This window comes from Falco punctatus, assembly GCF_963210335.1.
Source record: "Falco punctatus genome assembly, chromosome: 4".
Lineage (NCBI taxonomy): Eukaryota > Metazoa > Chordata > Aves > Falconiformes > Falconidae > Falco > Falco punctatus.
In genome coordinates, this window is record NC_137583.1 from 92,363,449 (window position 1) to 92,383,123 (window position 19,675).

Consider the following 19,675-nt stretch of genomic DNA (forward strand, 5'->3'; position numbering starts at 1 on the left):
GCAGAGCAGCATTATACCTCTGCCTTCTAGGCCATAATAGCCTGCAGATGTCCACTGGGATGTCTGCAGGCGGGATTTACCACCCTGACTGGGACCCCCCAAAAATGTGAATGTATCGAGTGTAATGTGGGGAGGAAGTTACTTCCAGTTGTCTTAATCTTATCTGCCCACAAGTAGGAAAAGGACATCTGTACACGGTGAAGCACTGGCTTCCCTTTTAACTGGTTGTCAGGACTGCAGGATATCTTTCTTCCCTTCAACTTGCCTTTTTTTTCCCCACGAATTTCCTGTCTGACCTTTTGTCCAATATTATGTCCTTTTATGGGAGGGCCAGGAAAAGCTGGTTGCATGTCACAAGCTGTGGAGCACCACCAACAGCCTCAAAATTACTTCATGGGATAGGTTTCCTCTGTCTGTAACTTCTGCAGTCAGATGTCGGTCTGAGTTCAGGTCTTCCACTGGTGGCCCAGCATAATGAATGAGAGCTGGGATACATCTGATTGCCTTCTTAGAAAATGAGATTTTGATATATTAATTTGCTTCAGACAAAGGTGTTTGCAATTCAAAACGTTTAGATAATGTTTTTGTTTTAGTAATTAAGAAAAAAAAAAGAAGCTATGTTAGAAGTTAATTAATCTTTGAGTTGGGGAGGCAGAAATGAGATGCAGCTTCCAAACTGACACAAAATACTGCATAATAGCTGATGGAAACCAGAATTTCCAAGTGGGATGAAAATTAATCATTTTGATTTTGAGTACACTGGCAAACTCTGTGCAAAGGAATGGCTGTGCAGGATTTTCTGTTTCAATTAATCATTAATTTTGTGAAGATGCCATTAAAACTTTTATTTGCAGAAATAAAGGTAATGCAGAGAAAAAAAAAAAAAGTGAGAAAATCTCTAGGGTGCAGTTAGATTTCCTCCCCGCCCCTCCCGCAAGAAATCTGTTTGATGTGTTCTTTATTTTGCTTGGGTCTGCATGAGGGTTGTAATGCAGGTGTGTTTTTTACTCCCAGTCAACACTGGCCGCCTCCTAGCCCAGAGCAGAAGGGCTTCCTGCAGTCAACAGCCTTCCTGCTCAGGGCTGCGTGGGTGCAGTGTGAGCCTGCAGATGTGCGGCACTTCCAGCCCATGGAAAAGAGCCCCGGTGACCATGAAAATAGGGCTTGAAGGTTTTGGAGGGTTTGTGGTTTTGGGTTGTGGTTGGGTTTTTTTGTTTGTTTGGGGTTTTTTACTTTATTGAAGGATGCTTTGTGTTACTGACTGATTTCTCTCCCGTGTTTTCTGCTGCAGAAGCTGTCTGGGCAAACAATAAACCCGATGCTGCGCATGTTTGGCCAGTCCATATCAGGGGGAGTTGATATGGATAGCAATGGTTATCCAGGTATGTCTGCTGCTCTGGCAGTGAGAGCACTAGGGAAATGCAACCACAGGATAGAAAAGAGCAGAGGTGATCATTTTCAGGTTGCTGGTTCCTACCATTGTGGGAAGCCAATGAAGCTGAGCATTTTCTTCCCTTTTCCCTTTGTTATTTGAAGCTCTTGGTAAGAATTTGAGCTGATTGCTTAATTCAGGTGTTTGGGGAGTCATGATGAAGGACCGAGATATTAAAGTAGAAAATTTCAGTATCTGGCCAAGGTTGTAAGTTTCTTGGAAGCTACTCAGTCATGATGACAATGTTTTAAAAAATAATGTAGACAATAATATAATAGTAATAACCAAAATCAAACAGTGAAGTAGAAGTGAAGTAAAGTAAAATCACAGATCTAATTCTCCAGTTATAATACTTATGACATAATTATATTTGAAGGGACCAACTGGCTGATTTAAGTCAGAAAAATGCTTTTTTTAGATATATGCTCTGTAATTTAGCAACTGTTTTGAGCCAACTGCATTCTGTGCCTCCTTTGTAACTGCCTCAATATTATAAAAATTTCAGATATGACTGTTGGAGCCTTCTTGTCAGACAATGTGGTACTTCTGAGGTGAGGTGAACATCTTTTTCATCTGCTGTTGTCTTCTCTTTGTCTGTTTTCTGTTTATATCTTTTGTGGTCTGAGACCTCCACAACTCCAGTTTTCTCCCTAAGTTACTGTGGTCAGAAGCAGCAAGCTGGATTACTTTTTAAGTAGAACCTTAGACACGGATGATGTCAAGGAATGTACAACCTAATTTAAACAGCATAGCAAGGGATGACAATACATAGGACTCCCAAGACTATGAAGAAAACAAAGGGTTAGAGCCAGAAGGAGATGTGTTGCATCTCAGTGCCTCTTTAGAAAGGTTGCTCTGAATTTATAAGCAGGCTTTTTTATTGTTCATACATTTACATAAAGTAAATAAAATATGATTTAAGGGAATGCAGTTGAGTAAAAAGCCAGCTGTATATGATGCCAGGAGTAATTTTGTAAGTTATAATGGGATGCAGAATGAAATAGGAATCTTCAGGGAAATGAAATACAGGGACATTTTCAATGCACACAGGATTTGGGGTGCTGTTTCGGGTATATGAGTTAAGTGCAATTGCTTGTTTCATCTGATGGAGAGAGGTGTGACAGTTTCGTTCACCAGATTATGCAAATGGAGAGTTAGAGTAGGAGCAGGCTTGAGATACACAGACCTGGGGAAGAGAACAGGAAGTTTGTATTATGCCAGTAGCGCTGTTGTTACACTTGTTAATATTTAATGGAAAAATCCTGTCAATACCTAGATGTCATTAGAAGTAGAAGTCACTAGGGACTCCTTTATCTCATTGGAAGACACAGGCGTGTGGTGAGACGGGCAAGACAAATGCTGGAGCTGCAGAATGGATGTGCCAGCCTGCTTTCTGTTCAAGGCAGGAAAAACTTGGCTCTGTTTCCATTTGAATCTGTGAAACAAAACAAAAAGAAAAAGGAGGGAGTGGAAGAAGTGCTTTTGATGATCAGTGTGGCAGGTGGTCAAGTCTTCTGAAGAGTTTTCTCTTCCTTCATCGTGCACAGCCAGTTGCTGCTTCTGTGAAAAGGTGTGCCATGCCCCAGATGAGGTCTTGCAACCCTGTATCTCTGAAACTACTAGAAAGAAAACTGTGCATTTTTCTCTGGCATTACTGTTACTTGGGGGGTGGGGATGGAATCTGAAAGGCTTGCTGTGATGTTTAAAACAACATGCATCACAACAGCATGGTGACCTCTGTCCACGTGTTCAGTCATGCTTGTGCATTTCAGAGGAAATTAACACATTACCAACTGACTTTGTGGGCAGCCTGATTAATTGCTGCTACTGGCGATTTACAGTGTGTCCTTCTTGCTGTTTAGATTCAGATTAGGATAAAGAAATAAGTTTTGGGGTTTTTTCCTCACCCTTACCCTTCCAGAAGCCTTTGTGAAGTCCTTTGGCCAAAACCAACACATGTTTTGCCAAGTGATGTTAAAGGCTTTGGTGGAAGCCGCGGTGACTTGGGGTGGATTGTTGTTGTATTGCTCGTGTGTGTGTATGGCCATTTGACAGATGCATTGGGTGTTTTTTTTCCCAGTGAATAACCAAGTGAGCTAATGTTAAGGAAAAATCACACAGTGCAACATGGCTGGAGAAGTATTGTTTTTTTAGATCAGTTATAGCATTTACTCTTCTATGTCTCCCCAAGCATTTGGAAAGAGGGTTTTTTGAAGGTGTGAAATGATCCAAGGAAGCTCACTCTCTTTCCTCCTTTTCTTCTCCCCCTTGCCCCGCCTCTATATATATTTCTAGAGTTAGTATTTATCTTCATCCTCCATCTGAAAATGTGAACTTGCACTGTTATTTCAGCTTGTGGTAAAATAGTCTAAGCAGCTGTCTTATAGATTGATGTGAATCTTGTTCCACTCAATATGAATTAGGTGTAACCATAGCCCCCACTCTCTTCTCCCCCCTCTCCCCTGCCTCCGAATAAAGTGGCTTGTGGAGTGAGAGTCCTGAAGTGGTTTACTTACGTGGTCTGGCCTTGCATGGCTGCCGGGACTACGTTAGAAGTGAATCTGCTGGTTGCTGCACATTTTTTTTAAATACCGGAGTTGGTTTTGGAAGAACATGTTCATGTTGAACATGTGCAGAATTGAAACCACGAAGAATAACACTCGGTGAATTTTTGAGCTGAAGTCCTGTGCTGGGGATGGCTCAGGAGAGCCTGGGTTTCTGGGCTGGTTTTCTGAACCAAGCTGGTGGGGCTTCCATGTTGTATGACGGAGGAGACCCACCTGGGCTCTGATGGCTCTTGGCTTGCTCTGTGATTCTGGCCAAGATGGTCTTCAGCTGAGAATAATTGTTGCAATGACCTGGTGGTAGAATTGCAAGGGTAGAAAGCTTTTGTTCATAGTGCACCAGGTGAACAGAGTTCAGCAGCAGGAAAACAGTATTCAATCCTTACCACTTGCCAGGAGGGAATCAGCCAAATGTTCCCTCCTCCAGAAAACATGAATTTGGTGGTTTTTGTCGCCCTTATACTGCCAGAAAAATTGTATATGGATCCATCTCCTACCCGTGTGCTCCCTCATTGACTTTCAGGCCACCAATTTGACTGTAGACCATTCTCTGAAAGCCTAAGGTCTCCACTTACCTGTTCCTGGTCATCTAGTCTGCTTGCTAAGCAGTCTCACTTGCATGAGCATGTTGTCCTTGGTTGCCATTGTGCTACTTTTGTAATCCTCTTCAGTCATCAGGAAGGCTTTATGCAACTTTTGCTGGAGAGTATTATCACTATTATCATCTGTTAAGTTTCCTCAGATGCCTGCCTGCAGTCTGTATCTGAGCACTGAACTTCAAGCTGACATTTTGGTTTTTATTCAGACACTAGTAGTACTTGCCAGCTAGGTCAAGTGCTAATTTATCTTACATTTGAAATGCACTCTCTTATTTTTCATGTCTGCTTGAAATCATGTGGTTTATGGAATTTATTTTCTTTTGGCTGACAACTTCCCTCTGAACGATCACTCAATTCCAATTCTCTGTTGATCTCCAGATCCAGGCCTGTCATTACCATGGACATCTCCATTTTCCTGCCTGCGTCCATCAATATCACAGCTCCTCAGTGCCATGATGGCTTGCAGCCAGTGAACTGCCTCAATGTCACAGCATGCTTTCGCTTCAGTGGCAAGCGTGTTCCTGGAGAAATAGGTAAGGTGTCTGCACCATCCCTGGGCATGCTAGCAGGTTGACCTGGAGTTGAGGGCTCCCTTTAGAGTCAGTTACAGAGCTTTTATGTAAAATAAGTTGTTTTGAGGGGAGCTGGGCTATACAATTCCAGAAAGTTGGAGGCTCCCTGAGAAATTTCCTAGACGTGCTTTTACCTTCTGGTGAAGCTGATTTAATACTAGGGCAGTTTCTTCCTCAGGGAAAGGAGGGAAATGTGTCCTTGGGCTTATTGTGAGGATAGAGAACACAGAAGCAATTGGTGTGTTATCAAGAGGTAAACAGGGAATATTGAACTTATAATGCATTTTTGTATTCATACCCTCTCTCAATGTTATCAGAAAGCAGCTGTGATTTGTTCCAGATTAACAGGTTTTGAAACTCTACAAGGAGCTCTTGAAACAGAGCTCTATAAATCTGAATACCTACCAGACATGAGTGAATCCTTTTCTGTACCTCAGTTTACTTGTCTGGAAAATTATTATAAACAGCCCAGTATTTTACTGATGTCAAAATATCTTCCAGGTTAGTCTCTGTAAAACACATGGAGTTTCTTGGATGAATGGAATTGTGTAAAGGCTTGCACAATTACACACCTTAGGTCTTGGCTGCATTGAAATAACACTGAAGTCTTTTACATCCCAGTGTTTAGAAGTCTTAGGTATTGCCTGAAGCGGTGTGGGATAGATACAGTGTTTCTAAATATTGTAAAGTCTGGGTTTATTTAATTCAGCCACGGTATTTTACTTTCACCGTGCTTTAGGAATGGCAGAGGACTTGCAGTGTGCTGCTTAAGGAAGATACCTCAGTCTAACTGTGCTGCATTTTTTCAGTGGATCTGATGAGGAGCTCAGGGAAGCAGTGCCTCTTCCTGCTCTGTGCCCCAGCCTTTCTGAGCCGCTAATTGAAAGAGTAAGAGTTGCATCTCTGCATCCCCTTAGGCAGAGCCTGCTGCAGTATTTGGATTTTAAATGAGTCTGAGAAGGTGGCAGCTTCTTGTTACTTCTCCTGCCATTCACATGGAGTGAGAACTACAAACTGTTTATTGAAGTTGCTCTCTGCAGTTTGTCACTTTGTCACCTGAACAGCTCAAAAGAGTGGAGTTACTAAATTTAAGGTTCCTCTGGATTTTAACATCTTGGTGCAATTGAGACTTCAGTTGCTTTTTGCACTTTTTCCTTGCCTGTAAATGATGACTCTCAGCAGACAAATACGTGCTTTGATAGAGTAGTTTTTGTACTGCCTGGTACTCTGTCAGTTAAGAAAACACTTATCTCTGAGTGCTCCAGGGGTGTTAATTCCTTTCTGAAAATTACCTAATAGATTTTCTGAATAACTAGGTTTTCTTATGTTCCTGGGAGTACTGCTTAAAATGCGTCCTTTGCTTTAATTTCATGTCTCTGGACCTGTGGCTAAGAGGTGAGCTGCCTTTTTTTCCCCCAGTCTAAATATCTGTTCCCCTTGTTTGCAAAAGACCTATCTTCCTGTTCATCATGTCTTGTAAGAGCCAATTGAATTCCCCTGTGTTGTGATACAAACTGTACTCCCAATGATTTATTGTGGTGAAAGCACATGTGCATCTTCTTTGGCAAGTAACATCTATGTCATTACAAGGAATTTTTTGACTATTAAGTGAATGATTATAAAACTTCCAACCATTGTCCTTTTATACAATGCTTCTAGCAAAATGATTTGTCTTGAAAAAACTGAAGCCAGAACTATCTGACTGTATAAAACTCCTTGGGGATATGATTTGGATAAAATACCTCAAATAAGCTTTCAGTTTGTAGTCTAACAATCAGGCCATTTTAATTATGTTGCAGTTGAAGAGTGTCAATTAACAAAGGGTGGAACAATTCATGGAAATACTGCAGTGGTTCCTCTCCTATGTGGTTAAATGTGGGGAGAAAAAAAAAAAGAATATCCCTGTAAATACATAATTGTCCAGTTCGGATTCTGAAAGGCCGTAACACCTCTGAAAGGAGATATTAAAATGCTGTGTCAAAGGTTTGTGGCTAAAAGTGCTGGGGATCATCTCATCTCTGGGTGTCTGGGGGCAATCTGCTAAGTCAGATAGGGAGAACACAGTGCTCACTGGAAACGCTGCTCCTCTAAGGCTTGTCAGTATGGACACTCAAGGCTGCTGCTTACTGGTGAAAAGCTGGGTGTTGCTCTTGCTTTTGGGCAGTTGAAGTTGGTCACCTACTACATAATGTTTAGAAAGCCAAGCGGAACGTACAGGCAGCATTCTTCTGTGCAAATGTTTATCTTCAATGCTTATTTGAATGTGTGTTTATTTTGTTAACTGGCATGTGAAGGGAAGTTGTCTTAATCTAGCACTGCTGCACACTTCCATATAAGCATACATACCTTCCCTACTGTCCTTTTCTTTTCTTTTCCTTCCGCTCCCTGCCCCCCCCCCCCCCCCCCCCCCCCCAATTCTAGTGGTAGTTGCAATACTGCTGGTCATGTAACAGCTATTTGAGGATCTGTGTTCATAGATACTGTTTGATACTGCCAAAGACAGTGTAATTCCCATCCCTTTTGTGGATACTCTTTGCAGACTATGGTCTTCAGAAGTATGAATTTATTGCTGAAGGGTTTTCATCTGAACAAAGAGCCATGCCCAAGTGAAGCATGCACTCTGCACTGTGTGCCAGGCATTGTCTGACCCTTCACTCTGCCTCAGCGCTTGCTGGAAAGCTGAGCATCTAGTCATAAACCCACCAACAGAGACAGCCTCTCGTACGTCTTGGATGTGTGAGAAATATGGTATTTTAAGTTTTCACCCTTTCATCTCAGAAGCTTACTCAAGCTGTTCCTCCCTCACTTGAGGGGCCATTGCTTTGTCTCCTCTGAGGTCTCTGTATCTGCAGGGAGGGGAGGGATGAGAGAAAGGCCTTTCCTAGCCTGGATGAGCAAGCTTCAGCCTGTTCAGACCATGCACTCCTGGGTGACTAGGACAAGAAAACAGAGGCTGCTGGCATCTCTGCATCAGGCGCTGCTTCTGCATTCATCCCTGCAGGAGAATGGAAGTAAACTTGCACTCACTGTCTGGATAATTTCCCCTACAATAATAATAACAATAATAATGGTGCCAGGATGAGAAATAGGTGAATTTTAGTGGCTATGAAATGAAGGGGTTGGGGCATTTGGCTAGAGTTAGATGCATTAGATACTGCTTCAGGATTTCTCCTGTGCTCTTCACTTGAGATGTGCATCACTTGTGTGTTGATCTGTGTCTAGGGTAGTCCTCATGTCCCAAATACTGTTGCCTGGAAGACTGGTGTGAGATTTAGTGTGGGATGGCAGGTTGTTTGATATTTGCACTGTGGTTGAATGTGTTTCTAGGACTGGAGAAACATGTTGGATCCAAAACTTGACCAAAGTGGACACTCCTCTTCTTATGTGTAGGCTGCTGTAGTCTGGTGCAGGAGTATTATTTCTGTCTGTCTCTAGTGTTTCTAGTCTGCTTGGATGCAGGCCTGTGTCAGTGCTGCCCTCTGAACGTCTCAGAAGCAGGGATGCTGTAGGGAGCTGTTGTTCAGTGTATGGAACAGCAAGGATGGTTCCCTACTTAGTAGGGACGACACTATGAGGGAGTATTTGAAACAAGGTTTGAAGCAAGGGGAAAAGCAAAGCTTTTTGGAAGAGGGTGGGGAGAATGTCCTATGTTTTCATTTGCTAGGGCAATTTTTTTTTAATACTTTAATTACCTAATGATTTTCTCAGCAAGCAAAGTTCGTGAATCATTTTCTCATCATCACTGGTAGAGACCACAAAGAAACACATTCCTCTTCCAATGGCTTTTTCTTATTATTCAGTAAGTTCTTCATCTTCTCCTTGTGGTGCCTCCCCTCCTGCCTGCGAATCAGCACTATAGCTAGTAGTTTAACAAGCACTTATGGATGTACTTATTCCTGCTGGGCATTTTGCCGTCTGCTTTTTGTGTGCTGTAGCATCATCTGAGTGGGTGATGAAGAGATGTGCTGGGTGGCTCAGGGTGTGTAACCCCCTCCATTAGCACAGCCAGCTGTGATTCCTGTTTTAGCTCACTGAAGTCGCTGCCCTGTTTCAATCCCTCCTCACTTCTGTCTACTTCAGGGCTGCCTTTAGTAGGGGCATGACTTGCGTCATGTGTATGTGTGTGACACTTAGGGTGAAAATCCATTCTAAAATGCCTGCTGCCATTTACTTGGTGCATCTGTTACTGCTGGAGTAACTTGCTTGGTCTGCTGGCTGGTGGTCCTTTTACAGGTATGACCAAAAATTTCTCAGAGATAGCTGTTATGGAAGCTTTTAGACGTTTAACTTTAGTGATGGAAGAGGAATAATTAGAAGAATCAAGCTATTCATTTGAGCTCATCAAATCCATGCCAGAGTTTTGTTTTGACCATGTGAAATTGGGTGGTCAGGTCCCCAGAAACATTTCTAACCAGAGATGCTTAAAGCTGCTAGACAAATATTTGAAGGCATTACCTGGAAGAGTTAATTTGCTAGCGAAAACTTGCTTCTCAATCTCCTACTGGAGTGTGCAGGAGGAACTGACACCAGCAGCAGTGCTAAGTTTGGACAGTTATCTCCCCACTCTGGTTGCTTTTTGGAAGCAATGAAGCTGGGGAGGGGAAAAAAAACCCCAACACCTCCTTACTCATGATACTTCAGTTTTTCCACTGATGTGACATCATTGGATATAACATAGAAACAAGTTGTCAAAATAAAGGGTAGGCAGGGGGAGGATGGGAACTATGCTGCTTGATTGAAAACATCCACTGCTGTTTCGGAGAAATGGTAGCTGGGATCGCTTTTCTTGGAGGCCTAGGCCTCGGGTTGGGATGTGTCTCTGCGCCTGCAGCGAGGAATTGTTCAGTGTCAGTCTCTATGTTGTGCTTCCTTCAGAGAGCCTCCGAACCTGGCCAGGCAACCCTGCAAGCTTTCCAAAGCTCTCCAGACCTGCCTTCCTTTGGTGCTCCTCCTTTGAAGAGGGCTGTGTCTCCCCACGGGGCTCTTTGCCTCTGCCTACGCAGGGCCTGGTTTTGCTAACGGGTTTGCTTGTCTTTATTCTTGGGACACGGGTGCAGATCTTGGCATGCGTGTGTGCATGTGAGGTCTTGAAAGCAGAAGGGAAACAATTGGGGATGGGTGTGGGGTGTGCACACTTTAAAAAACTAAAAAAAAAGTTAGGAAAGAGACTGCTGGGATTTTAAACAGGCTGAACCCTGTGTTTCCTGTTTAGGCGGTGCTCGTCAGTGGGACTGAGCACACACTACTTCAGTGAGAGTTTTTGGTGCTGAGCTTGTCGGAGTTTGAAACACTTTCAAGGCGTTATTCTTTTAAGCAAATTATTCTGCCAAAAGCAAGGGAAAAAAAGAGTTCAGGTGGAGCCCTGTGGTGGTAGTGAGGCTGATTCCTCAGCTGTGGCTTTTGTTACTACCTAGGGTATGTCTCTGGGTGCTTTGTGTGAACTTGTGAGTAAGCTTTTCGTCAGAATATGACACACAGCAAATGGAAGTGAGGTCAGTTTAAATTACGTGAATTATGAACGTTCACCAAGATTTTTGCACCAAGTTTTATGATACCGTTAAATAAATGCTTCAACGTAGTGAAATTTTAGTGGAGAAATGATTGAAGGTGATAGCATTGACAGCAGTGTTAATTTAGAGAGATTAGGATTTTCATCGATTTAAAACAGTCCACCATCACAAAACCAAATAAAAACACAACAAAATCCAGCAAAGATCCCTTGCTGAAATTTGGTATTGGAGACCCTGATTGAGGAATATGTTACATTTACATTGATTGTTTATAAAATTCTGGCTTCAAAAAGTTTGCTTTTATGGGGAGTATATTATCTGGCATCAGTGTTTAGGACCTGTAAATAAAAGCCAAAGCAATAATTTGGCAAGCACCTTACAATATGTAAGGAATCAACACAGGAGCTGGTGCTGACTGGTATTTATCAACTAATTAAGCCATTTATATTGAGCCAGTCTCACGGTATTCCCATTATTGCCCTGATAACAGCTGAAATCAATGCAGGCTGTGGTCTGTGATGAGTGAAAGGACCTCAATGCCAGCATTTTCCTTCTCTGTAGAGTGCAGCAGAACAAGCATTGATGCTTCTATTGTAGTTTCATCGCTCCTGTTGTATTTACCAAAAGGAAAGTTGTAGTCAGCTTGGATTACTCAGTTGCTGTACGACTATTTCAGGTAACAAATAAGTTTTCTTTTGGGCACAAGATACATGCAGTCACAAACCAACCGATTGTATTAAACTTGTTATCCTGTAGAACAGCAGGAAACAGGATTTACAGAGATACAGCTCGTTAGTTTGTGGGAATGTCTTCTATGAACTGCTAGGGGTGTGTAACATCGAAGAGGGGGATACCGAGTACAAGGCAGCTACCTCTAGTTAAGATCTAAATGCTAAGATGACTGCAAATCAACAGAAGTAATCATCAGGAAGTGTCACATCCTGGCTGACGTTTGCATGGTTTGTGCTTTTCTAGAAGGAAAACGAAGCTTGAGGCTGCAGCTGCTGCTTGTGTTGTGGTTTTGCTTTTTCTGTTAGCAATGTAGTTTAAGCATCTTTTGTTTCTTAAGTGTGTGTGTCTAGCTGTATTTTTATGCATCATTTCCTATGGGAAAGGATGGGCTGGGGAATGGTTGGGGAAAGTAGCAACACAAAACCTGGGAGTACGTTAGTAATTGGATTGGGGTTTGTACAGCCACAGGAAACTTAAGTGATTGATTGAGGGCTTGCAAGGGTTGACCTTTCTTCAAGCACATATGCCCTGGGGGCAACAGGATCCATTGATACGTGGTTAGAAAATAACTATTGTTCACTGACATCCTTTGTTTTCTTCTTCTTCCTTTTTAAAACAGGTTTGAATTATAACTTGACAGCTGATGTGGCAAAGAAGGAAAAGAGCCAGCAACCCAGAGTTTATTTTGTGACTTCTGGAGAGACAGTGGGGCAGATTACAGAGAAGTTACAACTGTCATACATGCAGGAAAAGTGTGAACATTACCTAGCATATGTCAAGGTCAGTTCATTCCTGTCCTTACTTATGTTGGCCTCTCTGCATTTCCACTCTTTTATCTATTTATTTATTCAACCAATTATAGTGGTGCTGCTTGACTTCGGACATTCTTTGTTTCCTTGACAGTTAGATGAATTTTTTTGGGTGGAAGCTCAGAACTTTTTGCTTGATGTAATTTGCCTGTCTGAGGACCACTGGGTCTTCAAGACCTGGTGCCAGGAATATATATTTTACTTACTTTTGATCAGGTGCATTTGCAGGGGAGTTCGTTCTTCTTCTGGCTTGGTTTGTTGCTACACTTATTATATTCAAAATAAGGAGGCAAATTTTTGTTTTGGCAGGAACAGTAGGTTTAATGCTTAATTTTGTGTAAGGTCTGACTGCACGAGGGGCTGGAGATGCAATCTGCATGGGAGTGACAGGATAGCATGGAGTCTGTCCTGAAGCAGCTGGGCTCTTGGGTTTGAGGAGCACCCTGGGTTACATCTGGGCTTGAAAACAGCAGTGGCATAGCTTAATTTCACATGTGTCTATGGGATAGAGAGAATGCTTTCCAGACATGCTGGCGCATGGAAAGGGTCTGTTCTTCCTGTGACAAACTCTTTGTCCAGGGTCTGCTAGGACTGTAGTGTCTTTGCTTGGCAGCAGTTGTTGAGGAAATTTCACCCAGGTACCATTGTGCTTGCAAAGTAAGAACAACAGTTTCCTTTTCAGCTAAGATATGTACAGAATAGATTTAAAAATTTAAACCACCTGTTTTACAAGCACTAATCTGTATCCCCAGACTAGTGGGAAGTATGGCTGTGTGGTGAGTTGCGTATTGTCCTTACTGAAGGACATAGTCTCATAGATGAATGTGGCTGGAATTCAACGGCTATCACTTGGCACTGTCTTGTTTTGAGAATCCAACAGGTCCAGACATCCCAAAATGTATAAACTTTTCCAGGAAGCTTCTTTGTACCTAAAAACTGTGAGAGCAGGAGATACAATTAATCCTTTGTCTTTCTCAATGTTTTGTGCATGGCTGTTGAGAGAAAATTTTTTGTTTTAAATTAAACAGGGACCGCCAAGGAGGAAATACTGTCCTGTTAGGTTGTGTGGATCTCTGGGAAGCCACTAAGTATCTTTCACTGTTTTTTGTTTCTGGAACAACCTTTGCTTTCTGCTGTGGAAAAGCTCATTAAACAAAATGTAGACCCATGAGATTACCATTATTTAGAAAATATGGCTGTGAGTTTACTAATTCTGGTCTTTCTCAAGTGAGCACACTGGTTAGGCTTTAATGTATTGAGTTTGGATGAAAAGGAGCCATATGCATTTCTATCTTAACCCAATAATAATTTCTTTCCCACTAGCCACGTTATAGGTTTTGGGTACTACACAGAATTCATTAAAGAACTACATATGCCCAGGAAACTACTTAATTTATTGTAGCATTTCTAGCTGATGTTGGGAGTGTGAAGGTAGTAACTATAATTTCCTAGGAAATTTTATTTTTGTAAGCAAGAGAAATTTTTGTTTAAAAACACTAACAGCTTAAAGCAAACCAGCTGCTTAACAAACAAAGCTTCTGGCTTTCTGTATGATACAAGCAGCTATTTTTCACAGTTGGAAGAATAGCAGGAAGTGTCATTTGTTTGCGTAAGGGAGATCGCAAAGTAGTTAAGAAAGATAATCCCTGTGCTTTTGTGAGAAAGGTGATATGATCCATGAGTCTACCTAACATTAGAAACATCAAAGAGACCTCTGCAGATTCTGGAGGAGTGGAAATGGGGTCATGATCTTTCACTGCTATCCTCAGGTAACAGCTAGTAAAACAAAAACAAAACCCCTGAAAAACAAAAAACCTCCCCAAACTCCAACCGGAAATCTCCTTGATCACATAGTTTTGTGTTGCAATGGGTGATAAAAGATGTGGCCTTAAAATATATTAAGTATTTCACTTAAGTGTTCCTTTTATTTACTGTATGCCTGTTTCATTCACCACCATGGCAAATTGTTTGCATTGCATCCTAATCTATTCACTTTATTATTGTTCATTTGAAACGCTGGTGACAAATAGGTTTATACGGTAACATGTGGATGTCAGTTCTGGACTGCCTGTGGTTAAGGATAGAGAAGCTTTTTGGACTTGTGCATGACCTCGTGCTAGCCTGACAAACCCTACTGGGTAAACAAGGTGTCCAGTCCACATGGCACCCAGCAGAGCTCCGTAGGTGACAGTAGTTAAATGAAAGCCTGTGCCAGGCCTTGCTTGGGTGATGTTGTCTTACCAACATGTAGTTCTGGCATGCTGGGAGGCATAAACCTGAAGGACTGAGAAAAGTTGTGAAAAAACTAGACCTATACAACCTTACTGTAATTTCTTTTGACACATTTGATCTCAAGAGACCCCAGTGAATTGGAGACCTAAAAGAGTTGCAGTCTGCAAATAAACTGACAGGGGGACACTCATTACATTGTTTTGTGTTGATAAGTGTCAGTGTTTTGAGCATGACTCCTTACCTATTTGTGATTCCCTCTCAGGACAGGAGCTACTGTTCTTACTGCTGCTACTAAATTTGAGTATCAATGCCTGGCTTTCCTTATAACTGCGACCTGAGATAAGTGGATTCCAGGAGGTTTGTAGGATATGTGTAACTCAGAACTTGATCTTGTACAAGGCAGGCTACCAAATTACAGCTCGAGTTGCTAAAATTATGGTTGTTCATGAGGAAAACATGTTTTTCTGGTTGAGAACAGGGAATGAAATGGAAATGCTTGGGGACTTCAGAATGCTTTCAGTTTGGTTTTGTAGCGAGCATGGGGAGGTAAAGGAGAGATGCAGTTTCCTGCCTTTACACCTCCCCCCCCCTTCATTGGCACCTGTTTGATGATTTCTCATTAAGAAACTTTAATTCTTTAGTATACATAGACAGTAATTCCAATAAGTGCCTCAGGTGTCATCTACAAAAGCTCCATCTGTTTTAAATTAAACAACCTTTGGAGGTTTGACTGGTATGTTCAGTAGAAAATGGACAGCTGGTGCAAGTGGCTGTTAATCGAGAAGCTGGGGAGCGTGGCTGGTTTTCTCCTGTCAGCACATAGCTGATCCCTGCGGTCTCTCAGGAGGTGCTTTGCTGCTGGACAGTTCCTCCTCTGCTGTCTGGGGATGATGGTGCTGCCGCTACACATCTTCTCTCCTTCAACAGTGATAAAACTATGAGCAGCAGATAAAACATGTTATATGGTAGCTTTCTTCAGTTTTGCTGAAGGAAAATGAGGTGGAGGTTTAGATGGCTAGCATTTTTTGTTGGATGTTTGGTTTTTTTTCTGAAGGGATTCGTTTTTTTGGTAGAGGGAATGGCAAACATAAACGCCAGAAAATGGAATGTGGTACTAAAAGAAGAAGCAGAGGTTGCAGAAGTGGGTAGAAGCAGAAAAGATAAAGAAAATAAAGGGTTTGGAGGCTTTACGAGTGTCTCCTTACTCTTAATATCTCGGCCTGCAGCTGAAATAGAGTTTTCTGTTGGGAACTGCACTCGTTTGATGGTGCTCAGAATTGAGATGAGTGTTTTATTACGTGGTGCGATCAGGGCCTGGACTCTGAGGAAACATTGTTTCCCCTTTCCAATAACTGCCCTGGTTATTTCCTGCTTACGTGGGCTTCCCTAATATTTAGTATAGATTTATCTGTGGATAGAATGAGACAATTTGATGCAGATGGCAAAGCACATCGTGCCTGTAGATTTATGTGAGGTCAAATCTCATCTTCCTTGATATATCACAAAGATGTAATGGTGATGATGGTGAACGCCCTTTGTAAGATTCCTGCATTTGTTGAAGAAGTATGATCTGGTTTCTTACCCCACCGTGGGCCAGCCAGCTGGGCTGCCTGTTGCTACCAGTCACCGCTGTCTATGTGCGGAGTGTAATAGCTTCAAACACCATCAGCAGTCCTGGCACACGATTAAACCAGACACAGCATTTATATTTTCCAGAGATCTTTATCGTGATGACTGTCTGGTTGTTTTAAGCAGTCTCATGTTGCTCATTGTATTAACTCTTAATGGATCCGGCTGTAGTTCAAGGGGATAACAGGGCTGAGAAGTAACAGAGGAGCAGTGATACCAAGGGCTTTTCATAATGGCGTGTAGGTGAGGAGCTCGTACTGTGTTTGTACAGGCAGGTTTGGAGTAAAATGTTGCCTTTTCAACAGAAATTGCACAGCTGTGTTTTGTTTGCTACTGAATTCTGTAGCCAAAAATTCGCATTTTTATAAGTATGTTTCTGGCTTTTGTCTGCCATGCATCACTGTTACCTCAGGTCTCTAAAGATACCTTGGGCTGCTGATCTCTTACAACTTCATCTCTAGTCCTTGCCAGTTTTAGTCACTGTCTGTGGCTGTGATTGTTTCTCCTTCTGTAGCTGTTTGATCTCATCACAGGGGGACACATATATTAAAGTCTTTTAATTCATAGTAGTCTGGCTTTTTTCTAGAATCTGGGTAGCAAAGCATTCAGTCTCACAGTCAGGTGTGATATAGAGATGGTATCACCTTCACCATTTGCAAGAAATCACTTTATTCTGAAAGTTGTTTGCCTGTGAATTAGCATCTCTGTGTGGCTGGTGGTGTTACAGGATAAGAGACATACATACATATGAGACACATAGCCAGGGACACTTGAGCTTATTTTGAAGGTTGGTAGGTTTTTTGGTTTTTGGGGTTTTGTTTGTTTTGGTATTTTTTTTAATGGAATTGGCTTCTCCCATACTGTCAATGCTGATCTTTTTAGAGAGCTGGGGGGTGGGTTTAGCAGAGCTTGATCACTTACTTCTAGCGAGGCCTTTCCTGGGGCACTGATGCTGTGAGGGGATGAGTCATGTGTTGGATGTGGATGGTAACCACTGCTTTGTGGAGAAAGAAGTGAAAACCAGACCCTTGGCAAGTGCAGCTCCCCTCAGTAGTGACCCAACTGTCTTGCACACCTCTGCCTTTAAGAGAAGAAGAGAGGAGCAGGTCAGGGGATGACACTTGAAGCTGACAACTGCTTTCACAGCAGCAACAAGTATGAAAACTTAGTCATGATTATTTAGGATTTCACAGAGTTTGGACCACTAGGCAGGCAAAGGGAGCACTGACCTGTTCCAGCCTGCAGCAGGAAGTTTATCGTCGCTGCAAGACAAAAGCTGCTGTGTAGTTTTGCCAGGAATGATGACTGCAGTGACATTCAGTGCTAAGACCAAGAGCAGAGTTGATATCATTGGGTTTGTTGCTTTTTGTTGGTTTATGTAACTTTCTTTTTGCCCTTTTGCCAAGCTGACTGGAGAAACTGTTAGGCTGAGTCAGATGCAGTCGTAGCATATGTTCAGCTTTAAAGGGCTGTGGAATAGGTGGGAAGATCATGAAGCACAGGCATTTATTTACAGAGGCATGCTTTCCAGAACAATTCTGTTCCAAAACTGCAAAGTGTGCTCTCATAATCTATTAGCACAGCCTGCATCCCCTCCAGCAGAGCGAAATAAATATAGTATTTTCTGTTGCCTTACTTTGCAAAGTAATCAACCCTCTCCGTTCGGATACATTCTGGCCAGCACTGTGTAGACCTGATGTCTCACCTTGAAAAATAAACCAGGGAGAAGAGAAGCTGCACTTTTCCCCTGAGTAGCTCATATGGGCAAGGGAAGAACCATTGTTACCTGCATAAGTCTGGGTTCCTTTTCATTGCCTCTAAAATACAGGGATGTAGACATGCCAGAAAGAGTATTAGGAGTTGGTGGGAAGACTGACATCTTTGAGCTAGGCATTAACTATATTAAGATTTAAATACTGTTAATGACCATGGAGTTGTCTTTGGCTTTTCCAAAGGTTTTTGCAAGGTTCACTGAAACCAAGTAAGATTGTCTTTCAAGGGTGAGCTTATACTCAAGTTCAAAATTGTGCTGCGCTCAAAATTGTTCTGTGCAATGTGGCCAAAAGGAAGCTGCCAAATATGCCTGGCACTAGTATCCTTTCAGAGGGGACCCATGCTGCAAGTAGTTAAGTGCTGTAAAATCTCTTAGGGCTGGCAGCACAGATACATGGGAAAGCGAATTGTTGCAGATACTGTGTTGGGGCTTTTTATTGGGCAGTGTAGTTAGTAGGGCTGTCTGATAGCCCAAAGGGTCTTGTGTTCTGAGGCCAGTGGGAGGTTTTCAGTTGTGAGATGAAGGCAGAGGTTTTGCCCAGATGCCCTCCTCTGCCCATCTTCCCAGGTTTTTAATGAAATCACTTTTTTTTTTTTTTTTTTTTTCTCCTTACACTGGTAGGTGACATAACTGGCTGGAAATATCTCCTCCTTTCTGGTTGGAGAGTATCTTTGAGTGTTTTCTGCTCTGTATGAAGCTTGTCCATTATAAAAACCCAAACAAACAGCCAACACCCATCCCCTTTCAAGTTCAGTGAGGTAACTAATTTTACTTCACTGTTGCTCGTTGACTTTTGCCAACATGTATGAAAAAGGCCAAGTATGTTGTTTATGGCCCAGACAGAAACTTAGTTGCTGTGGTGGAGCTGCTCTCAGACAAAGTGCCTGGTTAATCACATTCATGAATCCAAGTAGAGATTTTATGGTCCCCAAATGAAATAAATATAATCTTGAATGAGGGTCAGTCAGCAGACTTACAGCACAGGCTCTGCTAAAATTCTGCTTTGCCTGCCTTGTATTTCTTTTTACTTGTGTTTTTTAAACTGTAGTGTTCCATGTTAAACCCTAATGGGATCCAAATCTTTAATCTTGAGCAAGCCCTTTGATAACTTGACCCTTTGATATATTCTGTAATGGGAAAGAAATATGATTTATTTTTCAAGGACAGTCTCAAAAATACATTTTTCTTAAGTTTTAACAGAGTTGAGAATTATTTTTATTACATGTAAAAATCTAAATGAAGTTTGACTCTTCACTGCTGCTCTTAGACATACAGTAGCAGGCATATGCCTGGCTTTACTGTCTGCCACTGATGTGTTTCTGTGTGATACTGTAGTTCCTCAAAAAGATTCATTTGCAGATTAAACCTTCTGGAGACTCAGGAGGGGCAGATTTAGGTCTGGATGGAGCATGGCTCTTTTAGGGAGGAGGATACCAGAGCCTACAGTTTGGAGAGGCCATCCATGGGGCTGTTGTTTGAGAGGAGTCATCACGTTTGCCAGTGATGGCACTTTTAGGAAGTGAATGACCAAACAGAGATAAAAGAGGTGCTGCACTCTGTGCTAGGAAAAGTAATTTCAAAAGGCAGGTAATGGTGGACAGGAATATTTTTGCTTTCTCTGGCACTCCTGGTTAACCAAAGAGCTTTTTTTCTCAGGTGGAAAGAAACAGCGAAGAAGGCAACACTACCATTTTAGGCACTTTCTAAGCTTGTTTTTTTGTACAGTCACATAAACTAAACACATGATGGCAAATTGTCCTGTAGAAGTTTATTAGTACTTCTTCGGGACAATTTTACACCTAGGGGGAATACGCTTAATGCT

At 42.1% G+C, this 19,675-nt stretch overlaps 1 protein-coding gene across 1 annotated transcript in view; it reads left to right on the forward strand.

The window, feature by feature from the left end:
• The window catches only part of ITGA9 (integrin subunit alpha 9), a 231,036-nt gene that overhangs the window by 40,760 nt on the left and 170,601 nt on the right, over window positions 1–19,675 (forward strand). The window contains exons 12-15 of the mRNA XM_080383261.1: window positions 1,292–1,382; window positions 1,938–1,983; window positions 4,974–5,128; window positions 12,029–12,189. Coding sequence (XP_080239387.1) covers window positions 1,292–1,382; window positions 1,938–1,983; window positions 4,974–5,128; window positions 12,029–12,189 — 453 coding nt within the window. The remainder of the gene's footprint in view (window positions 1–1,291; window positions 1,383–1,937; window positions 1,984–4,973; window positions 5,129–12,028; window positions 12,190–19,675) is intronic.